This window comes from Microtus oregoni, unplaced genomic scaffold (assembly GCF_018167655.1).
Source record: "Microtus oregoni isolate MIOR12 unplaced genomic scaffold, Mior012 000060F_ref0000265, whole genome shotgun sequence".
Classification (NCBI taxonomy): domain Eukaryota; kingdom Metazoa; phylum Chordata; class Mammalia; order Rodentia; family Cricetidae; genus Microtus; species Microtus oregoni.
This window is the reverse complement of record NW_024543870.1, coordinates 793,390-806,603: the sequence shown is the minus strand read 5'-3', so window position 1 is coordinate 806,603 and position 13,214 is coordinate 793,390. Positions and strand designations below refer to the sequence as shown.

Here is a 13,214-nt window from a genome sequence, read left to right as displayed (position 1 = left end):
CGGCACTTTCCAGAAGGAGGCGGTGGAGCTGCCCCTTCCCAGGTAGGGGATCTGGGCAAGGCACCTCAGCTCTCCTTGGCTTCCTCCCAGGGAGGCTAATACAGGGGTGCTGCCCCCGTCACGCTGAGTTGAAAAGATGGCATTCAAAATGTTCGCAAAGTGTCAGTCAGAAGTAGGATATGGGCATAGTTATCAGAGGAGTTAGAGTCATCTCCCACCTCTCACACGGGACATAGTCAAGCTTAGGAAGACCCAATTTCTCTCCGTTTGATTACATAATTTCCATATTTATATATGTGTGTGTTATTAAAATAAATAATTAACTTTGCTCTTTAGAGCTGGTCAAATAGAGCAGCAGGTTGTCAGCCAGTGAGCCGAGACCTCCATAAGGATCATATTTCAGATATTTACATCACAATTCATAAGAGTAGCAGAATTGCAGTTATGAAGTAGCAAAGAATAAATTTTATGGCTGGGGTCACCACAGCAGGAGGAACTGCATTAAAGGACGGTAGCATTGGGAAGGTTGGGGACCACTGTCTAGAGTAACCCCAGGACCACTGAACCAGAGGAAGGCTCATCTTCATCCGAGTACCACTGGCATAAACATGCTTTTTCCTCCCTGCTAGGTTGTTTTAGGGCAGGGAATAAAAAAGGACATTTTGCTGGTGGGAGAAGGTCTAGGATGTTTGTAGCGCTGGAGGCTGACAGGAGAAATAAAGATCGTAGACCAGGTGTCGTGTGGACATTTTGGCTCGTGGTGAAGACACACACGTTCAGATAGGGATGAGTTCCTAAGGGTCTTTGAATCAACCTCAGGCCAGAAGCCATTTGGTGAAAAACTGAAGCTAAGAAAAGTCATTTAATATAAACTCCTAGGACAAATGACCTCTTTGCCCTCTGAAGCTATTTGTATATAAAATTAAATCTTCATTTTTGTTTTGGAGGCCATCAAGTTATTGAGATGGAGTAACACTTGAAATGACCTCTGCGGGCTCATGTTTGGAACACATTTCTTTAAATGGTGGTTCTCTCTTTTTTCTTCTTTTAAGATTTATTTGTTTATTTAATGTTTGGAATATTTTTTCCTTCTTTCTTATTTTATTTTTTTAAATATTTATTTATTTATTATGTATACAGTGTTCTGTCTGTGTGTATGTTTGCTGGCCCAAAGAGGGTACCAGATCTTATTATAGATGGTTGTGAGCCACCATGTGGTTGCTGGGAATTGAACTCAGGACCTCAGGAAGAGCAGTCAGTGCTCTTAACTTCTGAGCCATCTCTCCAGCCCCTTCTTCTCTCTTTTTTCTTCTTTAAAGATTTATTTATTATATATATATGAGTATTCTATCTGTATGTATGACTTTATGCTTGAAGAGGGCATCAGATCCTATATGTATGGTTGTGAGCCACCATGTGGTTACTGGGGGTTGAATTCAGGTCTTCCAGAAGAGCAGCCAATGTTCTTAACCACTGAGCCATCCCTCCAGCCCCAGTGGTTCTCTTTTAGAAAGTTGTGGAATGTTTAGGAGGTGGGGTCTGATTGGTCGAGGAAGGTCGCTAGGGGTGGGCCTTTGAAGGCTATATTTGCCTGCCTGTTCCCATCATGCTCTTTGCTTCCTGGCCCACCCTGATGTCAGCGGCCTCGACCCCAAGCTCCCTGTTAAGAACTGAACTGCTGCACATGCCTTTCCCGCCACAAGGGACTGAAATCCTCTGAAACCGTGGGTCCAAAATGCATGCATCTTCCCTTGAATCCTTTCTGCCAGGCACTTTGTTACAATAATGCAAAGGCCTAGAGACTCCACCGTCAAAGGCAGAGAGGAGGGGTGGCCGTTATTCCCACGAAAGGACTCACTGCCACGCGTTATTCCCAGTGACTTCTGTTGGGACATCCTTCTCATTTTACTTGTGAAAGAAAAGTGACATCAAGCAAAGGGTTTGGGGAGGACTTCAGAATTCCAGTGTTGTTGGGAGCTGTGACCCCTCAGATTCGGAATTTTTTGTAAAGAACTTGTTTTCCTCTGCTCTGAGACAGCTTTCAGCTGCTCTGAGCACAAGACCCTCAGGAGTTCCTGATGGCAGGGGAGTGGTTTCTGGTGCGTTTGGCTGGGGCGTGGCTATCCCTATATAAGCTGCCCCTGGACACAATAAAGGGGGCATTCTTGGAGCATTCTGGCATCAAGGATGATCCGTGTCACTGTCTTATGTGTTTCAATCTCCAGCCCCTTGCCTGGTTCACGAACTGTATGGTAGCGCATGGAGCGCAGACGGGCGTGGTGCGCTACCGTGTTTCTTGCGAGGGAAGTTTCTTTCTAGTCTAGGAGCAGGTTGCAGAGTAGGGTTATGAGAACCCAGTTTACAGGAATTTTGAGGAAGTCTTTTTCCTCCCTAATAGGTTCTACCTTTAAGGGTCCAGACTTCTCATATGGATCTCATTGCCATGCAAAGCATGCTTATGAAGAAGTATTTTGTTATTTAGGGTGTAGAGTGCCATAGTGGGGTACTGTAGAACGAGACAGTAATCTATTCTCTGGCTGTTTTATGTGGGTTTAGAGATGGCTTCAATGAGTTAGCACATACACAATAGAAACAAAAATCAAGCCATAATTTTTGGTTCTGGCTGTGGCCGCCTCATCCCAGGCAAGGCACATACTTTGTCCTGTTATCTGTTTCTCGGTCAGCGATGACACCATTGTGTCATGTGCACCTGGCATAAATGCCAAGGGACTGGTGAGATGGCAGTCATACAATAGTTAAGATTTCTAGAAAGTCTCTAAAGACGGGTTTCATTTGTGGTGTTCAGGTAGCTATTTTGAGGTGGCCCATCAACCTCTTCCTCAACCTCTTCCTCAACCTCTTTGAGCTCCAGCTCAAAACTTAGGCCTTCCCCAAAGTATTTCCTGCTTATCCCATGCCAGCTACTTCCTTCTGCTCCTGGCACCTTGACAGGGCACCCACACAATAGGGTTTCCTTTTGATCTGTTACTTTATAACACCATCTATCCAGCTGCTCAGTTAGAAACCTTTGTCCCCGTCCTGGCTCCTCACTTTTCCTCTCTCTCATCCCATCTCGAGTGAGTGTTAAGTCTCATGGCTTCCATCTCAATGTGTCCTGGGGCCCAGTTTGTCCTCATCACTTTTGATTTTGTACGTTTGTTTGTTTTTTTGAAACAGGGTTACTTGGTGCAATAGCCCTGGCTGTCCTAGAACTCACTTTGTAGAATAGGTTGGCCTCGAACTCAGAGATCTGCCTGCCTCTGCCTCCAGAGTGCTGGGATGAAAGGCCACCACTGCCCAGCTTTCCTCCTCACTTTTAGCTTGATTCTCTCTTGACTCACAGATCTTCCCCACACTGGCCTGGCCTTCCCTGGATTCGCCCTTCTCAGATTCTGAGCAATGTTTTAAAAACACATGCCAGCCCTTACCTGTTCAGTTTGAAACCTTTTGGTTCCTTAGCTTGGCACAGTAAATGGGTCTTTTTGTGTTCAGCAGCCCCTCTCCGGCCTTCCTTTTCATCACACCACTTCCCTGCTCTGTGCCAAATCTTCCCAAGGTCCATGAAAAGGAGCCCAAGAGGAGCTTCCTGTGTTTGCCTGGCTTCATGAATACCGGTTCTTCTGCCTTCCATACCAAACAAATCCCAGTGGTTCTACAGTTTGGATTTTGGCATTTTATCAGGGAGACTTTAAGACCATCCCTCACTTCTTTCTTACCTACAAGTAGACATATATCGTGTGTGTGTGTGTGTGTGTGTGTGTGTGTGTGTGTAAAGACTGATGTATGTGGCACTGGTCTGTATCCACTCACAGATCTTGTCTATTTCCCTCAAGATGCTGTGGATTCCTTGTAAGCCAAGGCTGTACTTTCTGACTTTGTATTCTGAGCACTCAGCAAAAATACAGGCACACAGTAGGCCCTTGGTTCTGTGTGCTGAATGAGTGTGGGGTGACAATTCTAAGTGGGTGACCAGGGACTCAGACTATCAAAAGTTGTACTTGTCTAGAGCCCAGAACTTAAAAGGTACACATTATAGTAAAAAAAAAAAAAAAACAAAAAACCAGCTTCTGAGTTTTACTGAAAAATATGTTTCGGATTTCCAAATTACCAAGTACATATTTTCAGTACCTGCACACATTTTCCTGTTTGAAGCTTTTCTTGACAAGTTTCTATCAAGGTCATTTTCCCTCTCTCCCTACAAATCAGGTTACATTAAAAAGGCTTTAGATCATCACGGAGTTGACACTAAAGGAGGCAGATGGGAACATACACCTTGTTTGCTATGCACAGACCCGAGTGTGTGGCACGGTTGGAAGGTCCTTCAGTGCTGCCATAGAGGAAGGGACTCACTTCCACCCTCATTCTTTCTGCCTCTAACAGGAGCGAGTAGACAGACAGTATTTGCAGAACAGCTCTCCCGTATTTACATGTTATGACCAAAAGAGAGGACACACAGAGCCCCCTCCCCCCACCCTTAGTTCATCAACACACTGCGGTGGTGAAGGCGGAACGTTCCCCAACAGGTGTCCAGGAAGAGCAGCGTTTGAAGTTCCAGGTGAAACTCAACCCTCACAGTTTACAGCCATTCCCAGTTCCCAGCACTAGAGCCGGGACTGGCTTGAGAAAAGCAAGGTTTTATTAAGCATTGGCCTGGAGACCAGCCAGGCCTGTGCAGAACCTTCCCTAATTATACAAGCTACAGGTGGGAGGAGTTAGTATCAGTCCCTGACGCCGCCAAGCAAAAGTACAAGATATACAGTGGTCAGACACGGGCTGGGGCTGGAGAGATGGCTCCGCGGTTGTGAACACTTGCTGTTCTCCCAAAGAATCTGAGCTCTAGGGAATACCCTCTTCTGGACTCTGAGGGAACCTGCGTGCATGTGCGTGCACACACAGACACAGACACACAGACACACACACACACACACACACACACACACTGTAAACATACAAAACCAAACCTCAAATCAAACAAAATTTTAATCCAGCTACTTTCTGGTTATGTATGTAACCCTGGGATGGCAAGGCATTTAGCCCTTCCGCGTCCCAGCATCCACATCCGCAAATTAGGGAAGAGTCGCATTTATATGCTAGCTTTGTGACAATTCATCTCCACTGTCAACTTGACTGGATTTAGAAATTATCTAGGAGACATCCATCTGGGTCTCAAGAAGGCATTTCCAGAGAGAGTTAAGGCCCTGGGGAGGAAAAACCCACCCTGAGTGTGGGGGGCACCATCCTGTGGGCAGGGCTCCCAGACTGAGTAACAAGTGCAGGCATTAGCATTCCGTTTCTCTGATTCCTGAGTGTGGCGGCAATGTTTGCCACGTCTTCCCCCTGTGATGGATTGTATCCCTTCTTCTTACACCACAAGCCCAAAGGATCCCTTTTTCTTAAGTGGCTTCTACCAGCATTTCTTTGCAGCAATGAGAAAAAGTAATTCATACAAATACTCTTTGCATATAACAATTAATAGATACTATTAGCTATTTACAGTAATCTGAGGTAACACAGGCCCACGTCCTACCTAGGCAGATCACCACCACTGCCGCCACCTCCCGATCCCCCGTCCCCAGGCCTCACTGGATGAGCGTAGGTCAAATGCCCTGCTGCCCTCCTGGAGCTGATAACCCAGATCCCGCGTTGTCTCTGTTCTACTCTCAGTGTGGTTTTATTCTGACCTTCCTCAAGAGTCAGGAGCCAGGAGGCAGAGTGAGCAAGCGCCAAAACTCACGCGGCCTGTGTTTTGCTATGTGATCTGGAGAGTTTGGGTGGTCTCCCCCAGGATTCTGTACTGACAGAAGTTATACGTTTCCTGATTGGATTCCAGAGGAAGTTGGCAGCCTGTCAGCTAGGTTCTGTTTGACGAAGCCTTTAGTCTACACTTTTATTACCAATCATGTTACCAGGTGGTTGGGGCTGGGGCAGAAAAACCACTGAGTTACAGATGGAAAATACCCAAAGGGTTGGAAACTTGTTACCTGTGGGCCAGTTCCTGGCTTCAAGTGAAAACCAAAGACAAGTTCAAGGTTCACAAGTTTTTCCTCATTTTCTTCAGGTTCCCCTCCTGAACCCTAAAATAGAAAAGCCGATACGGTTCTTAGAGACGGTGTCTTCACTTCGACTTCTCAGGTAAAGCAGGCCACCCCCCCGCCCCACACACACACAGGGAAGAGCCCACCAGGCCCCTACTGCTCAGCCCACACTTCATGGTCAGTCCCACGCCTGGTTCTGTCAAGGGGTCCCTAGGCCTGATCGCCTGCCTGCACTTTTGTAGTTCTCCAGTGCCTGGTGCTAACAGGGTTTCCATTCTACTCTTTTATTGAACTTTTATCATTAGATCAAGATATAAGCTGCAACTAATGGCTGAAAGCAAGACAACCGACACAGCCTTGAGAGCCCCGCGGAGTGACTTCTCCTCTGCTCTTCCCAACGGTGTCACCTGGGTGGTTTTCTGCATGCAGCTGGCATTGTGCATTTCTTGCTGGAAGCACATTTTGCACTGGATGCGTGGTAAGATTCCAGACCGAGAGAAAGAGTCAAAACACTCAAGGCATCTCTACCCTCTTTCCAGAGAGGAAATCTGTAGCTTCTCCAAGGTATGTGGACTGAGAGACCCAAAGGCTGAGAGCTGGGATGCCATAGCTGCTGGCGAGCTAGCACAGCTCTGGGGAGTAGTCCCAAGCATTTGCTAATTTTCTAATGAATCATGTCATGCACCCTTAGGCTATGGCCACAACCAGATGTTAAGTGCAGTAGGTCCCTCTTGGTTCATGGTTTTGTTTCCCACATTTTCAGTTACCTGCAGTCAACTCTGGTCCAAAAAATGTTTTAAATAGAAGTTGTAGAAATAAACAGTTCATAAGTTTTAAAATAACTTATTTTATTACTGGTTATTGTCAGTCTGTCACTGTGCCCAGTTTATATATTAAACTCTCTCACAGGCATCTTGGAGCAGGAGAAAGCAGTATATTTGGGTTTGGTGCTAATCTTGCTAATCTCAGTTTCAGGCATCTGCAGGGAGGGGTGCTGGGGTGTATTCCCATGGATTGGAAAGGGGACTGTCGTTTAATGTTCTACATGAATGACACTCCTCCACCCCCAGGGTAAGTGGCAACCCAGAGCTCTGGTGTGTGACTTCCTTTAGTCACTTAAAGACCTCTAGAATCAGGCACGAGGCCAGAGGCCTTCACCTACAATGTCTGTGAGGGGCACTATTCTTATCTTGAATGTGTTGTTAATATTCCAAAGTGTGGGAAACACATGCATGTAACTTATAGAGATCATAGCCATCAAAGGGGCTTTTGTTGGACAGATGTAATTAAATTTCACATCAAACAACAGTTTGAGACATTAGCAAACTTGGGTGTGGACGTGGCAGGTGCCCATGCCAATAAAAGTAGGGGCCTTCGGTGAGGGCATCTCACTCACCTTAATTAGTGGTGGGAAGTGGAACAGGTTCAGGTAATCGTGGGCTAGCTTCTCAATAGCTGACTGCAAGGAGAAAGATCACATGACTTTATTAATGATTTCAAGATACCAAAGGTGGTTAAAATTACCGAGCCTACTCCCCCCCCCCCCCCCCGCCCCCGCAAAAGATTCTCTACATAGTACATAGACTATTTTGGGGATGTTAACATCTCCAAGATGTTGCTTGAACATATGTCTGCTCGTCAAAGTAGAGGTGGTAGTTTGCTATTATTGGAAGGAACAGGATACTACTTGAGGGATGCGAAACCACGGCCTATGTAGCTCCTGCCCCACAGGTGAAGCCTGCCAGGCCGCTACTGCTGGGGTCACACTTGCAGTCAACTTAATGCCTGGCTGCAGCTATGAAGGACTCCCTGGCCCTGACGTCCCTGCCCACACATCTGGTGCCAGCAGGTAAACAGTCGCCACCCTACCAGACCTGAGCCCACACTCCTGCTTAACCAACCAATCCCAAATGGGCAAATCTGAAAAAAAAATCCAGAAAAACATGTCTTCTCCAAAAATTACTTATCCCAGAATAAAGGACCCCAGGGGGAAATGACCTCAAAGAAATCCTAAATAATTCAAGAGAATGATTAAACAACCCAAGATAAAATCTAAGAGATGAATGAAATAGAAAGTCAATATAAGATGTGAAAATATAATTCAATTAAGAAAACGAATGTGGGAAAGCCAAATTGAAATGATGCTGGGAATGAAACATCCGATAAGCTGGACAGGGATGCTAAACCTCAGAGTGAACAGTAAATAGAGCTGGCCTTCAAACCTGGGCTGGGCAGGACAAGTTAGTGCATCAGTGTTTAGCACACAGCTGTCCCAGCGATGACTGGGAACACAACTGGGCATAGGAGTGGACCAGCAAAGCCATCAGGAGGGCTGCAACCTCAGCACGAACCAGCAGGGAATGCTAAGAATCGTACAGAGGGCGCAAGCCTTTAATCCCAGGACTTGGACTTGGGAGGCAGGCAGATCTCTGTGAGTTTGAGGCCAGTTCCAGGACAGGCTCCAAAGCTATAGAGAAACCCTGTCCCGAAAAACAAAAAAACAAAACAAAAAAAAAAAATGTGGGTTGAGACCCTTTTTTGGGGGGAAGGAATCAAATGACCCTTTTACAGGGGTCATATATTAGATATCCTGCATATCAGATATTTGCATTATGGTTCATAACAGTAACAAAATTACAGTTATGACGTAGCAATGAAATAACTTTATGGTTAGGGGTCACCACAACATGAGGAACTGTATTAAAGGGTTGCAGGTTAGGAAGGTTGAGAACCCCTGCTCTAGATAGTGAGCCATTACTCAGCTTTTCTGGGAACTGACCATGCACAGACTAAGAATCCCAACCCAGGAAAACTAGATACATTTTTTTTTCTAAAGCAAAATGAAACTTCCAACAATGTAAGGAGTGCTTATGGGACACTTAGTTCTCTTCCAGACATTGGCTCCTCCCTAGGAGGCTGGGGGAGAAGGCAGCTGACAGGCTGAGTGGGGGGACCCCGGAGAAAAGCTACGGTGCTATTCTGAGCCAGGTTGCAGTTTTATTGTTCCCTTAGGCTGAGAGACTCAGAATACATGTTGACTGTGCCTTCCGCGGTGACGGAACAGAGAAGGGGGACAGCTTCTTCCTGGAGTATGTTCATGTGTGCAGCAGACAGTTCTGGCAGAGACCAGGAGGCTGCCTCTGGTATGGAATGCCCATGGGCTCTCATTCCGAAGGCCCAATGGAAGCCCATTCATGCCCGATGTCTCCAAGAGCTCACAAAGAATCAGTTAGAAAAAGTTCCCACCGTCTCTTCCTTCTCCTCTTCCTCTCACGGAAATCTCCCTGCCCAGGGCTCAGCCAGTAGGCCAGGCTGGTTGGCTCTGGAGCCTCCGGCACCTGCCCAGCTCTGCTTCTCAGCCCTAGGGTTACACATGCATAGTACCAGGCTCAGACTTTTGCAGCTTTTACTCAGGTCCTGGGAATTGAACCCAAGTCCTCATGCTTGCGCAGCAAGCACTTTGCCTCCTGAGCTATTTCCTCCGCCTTGTGTTATTTTTAATGGGGTGAAATTCACATACCATAAAAGTAGCCATTTCCAAGTGTTTCCTTCAGTTGCCTCTACTTCCTTCACACAGTTATGTAGCCCTTTCCTCTCCAGTGTGTTCCAAACTTCCCATCATCCCAAGGGGCTGTGACACTCATGAAACAATCACTATCCCTCCCCTCCCTGTCCTACCCCCTGGTGACCACCACCTCTATTCTGTTGGGATAATCTTTTTGTATACAGTGTGCTGTGTCTCTGTCCTTCCTCACCTGCCTGAGGCATCTTCTGATTGGCTTAATAAAGAGCTGAATGGCCAATAGCTAGGCAGGAGAGGATAAGCAGGACTTCCAGGGAGAGAGAGGAACTCTGGGAAAGAATATGAGGTGGAGGGGATTCACCAGTCATACCCAGATGATAGACATACTGTACTAAGGAGAGGTAATGAGCCACATGGCAAAATGTAGATTAATATAAACGGGTTAATTTAAGTTTTAACTTAAGTTGGGAATAAGCCTAGCTAAGGTCAAGCCTTCATCATTTGGAGCTGGTCCAAAGAAAGACCCGTTATAACATTCTGTCTCTGTGGTGTGCTATTCTGGCTACATTATGTACATGGAATACCAGCGTGGCCCTCTGTGCCTGGCTTTTCCCACAGATGTTGTTTCTGGGCTCATTCCTGCTGTAGCGTGTGTCTGCATCTCACCACGGCTCCTTCATCAACAGCCCAGCTGGCCTCCTCTGTTCGCCATGCCTATTTCTGCTAAGGAGTCAGGCAGGCCGTATTTCTCAGTGTTTTAATTTCCTACCTGGAGTTTCAGACCCAGCCTCTCCAGAAGTCAAATTTAAACTCTCTAGCTCTGGTCACATCCAGACATCCAGCCTGAAGCTGGAAGCAGTCCAGGGGCTGGACTTCCTTTCCTGCACTTCATCCTGCACTGCAGCCACCCCCAGGTCTGCTCCAGCCTTATGTTCCACCAGTGCAGTGAGCCACCCACTGCTCCTCTGAACAGAGGCAACCACCCCTTTCATTTTCTTTGGTCCATCATCCCCATCCCTATGGACGTCTTCTGTTCTGTCCTCCCCCAGGTCATCCCCATCCCTATGGACATCTTCTGTTCTGTCCTCCCCAGGTCATCCCCATCCCTATGGACGTCTTCTGTTCTGTTCTGTCCTCCTCCAGGTCATCCCCATCCCTATGGACGTCTTCTGTTCTGTTCTGTCCTCCTCCAGGTCATCCCCATCCCTATGGACGTCTTCTGTTCTGTTCTGTCCTCCCCCAGGTCATCCCCATCCCTATGGACATCTTCTGTTCTGTCCTCCCCCAGGTCATCCCCATCCCTATGGATGTCTTCTTTTCCGTCCTGCCCCCCAGGTCCAGATCAAAGCCCCCCTCATCTTCATCCTCTATCACGAAGTCTCTCCTCTCTGTCTCTCTCCACTGTCCCTTTCTTCCAACTGCTTGTAAGAAGTTGTCCACTTGTGTCTCTTCTCTGGGATGTAAATGCCGTTAGGGCAGGGTGATTCTTTAAATTCCCACAGGCCCAGTCTTGTAGGCAGACATGCACTGAATTTAATAAGCCATAAATAGGGAGCTGGGACATTACTTGTCTAATGACACCAACCAGCACGGATAGGACCCTTCCGTGTCCCACTTGTGTCTAGAAAGAGTTAAAGCACTTCTGGCTTGCTAAAGTCTCACAGCGTGTAAGTCCCTTCCCCTGGAAGTTGGTGAAGACAGAAGAGGGTGTGGTCGGTGGGAGTCTCTTACACAGCATCTGCTACACAGGACAAGATTTACAAAATGTTTCTTTGGCAGCGCAGACACCTCTGTCCTGAGGAAAGTAATTTTCCTGCGGTGGCACACCTAAGCCAGGAGAGATTACGTGCTCGGCCAGTTTTTGCAAGGGATGTTTGTGCATGCGTCTTCTTGTCTACCTTGTAGGGAAGACGTCATGGTCCTGCTTCGCCTTGCAGATGCTCTCTGGTAGGTTAGTGCCCAGCCATTGTCCCGAGGTCACTGAGACACTACAGACATGGTTTGTACAAGGTCTGGGCTCTTTGGAACAATGTGAACGATTGGTTCTCTTTGGACTTGAGTGGGACAGGCATAGGAAAACGAGGGTGAGGTACTCTGAGTAAAACGGGGTTATTGGCAGAACCTTTGTGGGGGTGTGGCTTTAGGTGAAAAGCCGTGTTTTTGTCATTGTTTCTTCCCTTCCCCCTTTCTAGTTACGGTCCTCTGGCCCAGGAGGCTTCCTCCCTCACACACCTGCAGTGCAAATTCCTTCACCTGGCTAATGTTCCTTGTTCTGAGCCTTTACGACTTCCTTTCAGAGATCCGCCCCCAGCCCAGCCCCCTCCTCTTTGAGGCATCTCTCTTGCTGTCATTCCACAGGATAGTGTACAGTATTTCTCCCACCCCACCCCCAGACTAGAGGCTTCCTCACGGTACAGGGGTGTTACACCATGGTGGCCAGGTAACTGCTGTGGGGTTTTGCGGTGGGAACAGGGGTGGCACAGGTGTGGCAGCTGGTTAGGGACAAGCCTGGAGGCATTTCAGCCCCTGATGTCCTCCACTGTGATGGGTTCATCCCTACTCGCTAATGACCCAGTGTCCAGCACATACTCAGCTGACTGACTGATGCTCTCCCACCGGGTACCTTAAAATGAATGATGTGTCCCCTGGAGACAATGCCCATGTCTTTCAAGTCCTCCTCATCCAGAAGCAGCAACCGCTTGCCTGTGATGTTGTTTTCCTTAAACAAGCTCGCGTAGCTGCTCATCTCTACTGAAGAGTCACCTGGGGGAGACGTGTAGAAGGCAGGAAGTGAGGCAACATCATAGCTCGACAAAGTTAACTCCATAAATGAGAACGTAATTTGTGTCACTTGCCTTTCCGGACAAGCTGCTGAACCCAAAAGTACTGCGAAGAGAGGACACACAAGGTTCGGGAGGGTCACATACGGGCCTTAGCCATTCTCAACAAGAAAACAGTTTTCAGTAGATTCAGATGTCTCTAACTTAGCCACAAGGGGAAGATGAAAGAGCCCTCTTTGTAGTTTTAAAGCCTCAAGCTTTCAAATTGGGGATATTCCTCCTGCAGGAGGCATGGGGCAGTTGAGAGACTTCCTTGGGAGAGAGCTTCTATCTTTCCTAGAGGAGGCTCAATAATGACGTTTCAATTTACACATGCAGGTAGTGACTGCCACGGTACTTATTTCGGGAACTGTATGAGTAGCAAGGGTCACACGGCAGTGGACAGAGAGATGGACAGAATGAGGACCCCTACTAGGCCTGTTCAGCCTTGGCAGCCATTAGGGGAGGGGCATGCGAAAGATGGTACTTTCTGTGTCGAGTGAGGTGGTTCTATCCAGGGGTCCTTGTCTCTGTATATCATCTGACACCTGTTTACTGGTTGCCTAACATTACCTTGGTGAAGACACACAGAAAAGAGGCCTGGCTTAGTCATGCTGGTTCCCCCGGTCCCTTGACAATAGACTTTTAGTTGAATGGCATGGAAGTCACTTAACCTTGCAGCAAAGACTAAAAATAGCCCAGAGAACTCAGTTCTTTCAAATTAATTTCCTTTCAAAGGAGATGGACCACCCTCGTAGCTGGGGAGGAAGCAATTAAGTTCAGGGCCGGGGCTGGCAAGAGGCTCGGCTTCTAGGATTCAGGGAATGGGGAGAGACA

The 13,214-nt window shown here is 47.4% G+C and overlaps 1 protein-coding gene across 1 annotated transcript in view; it reads right to left on the bottom strand.

Moving 5' to 3' along the window:
• The window catches only part of LOC121439270 (mitogen-activated protein kinase kinase kinase 20), a 155,369-nt gene that overhangs the window by 18,802 nt on the left and 123,353 nt on the right, over positions 1-13,214 (bottom strand). Inside the window, exons 13-16 of the mRNA XM_041639723.1 lie at positions 12,414-12,444; positions 12,182-12,321; positions 7,432-7,494; positions 5,982-6,074 (exon numbers count right to left, since the gene is read on the bottom strand). Of these exons, the coding sequence (XP_041495657.1) occupies positions 5,982-6,074; positions 7,432-7,494; positions 12,182-12,321; positions 12,414-12,444 (327 nt within the window). The remainder of the gene's footprint in view (positions 1-5,981; positions 6,075-7,431; positions 7,495-12,181; positions 12,322-12,413; positions 12,445-13,214) is intronic.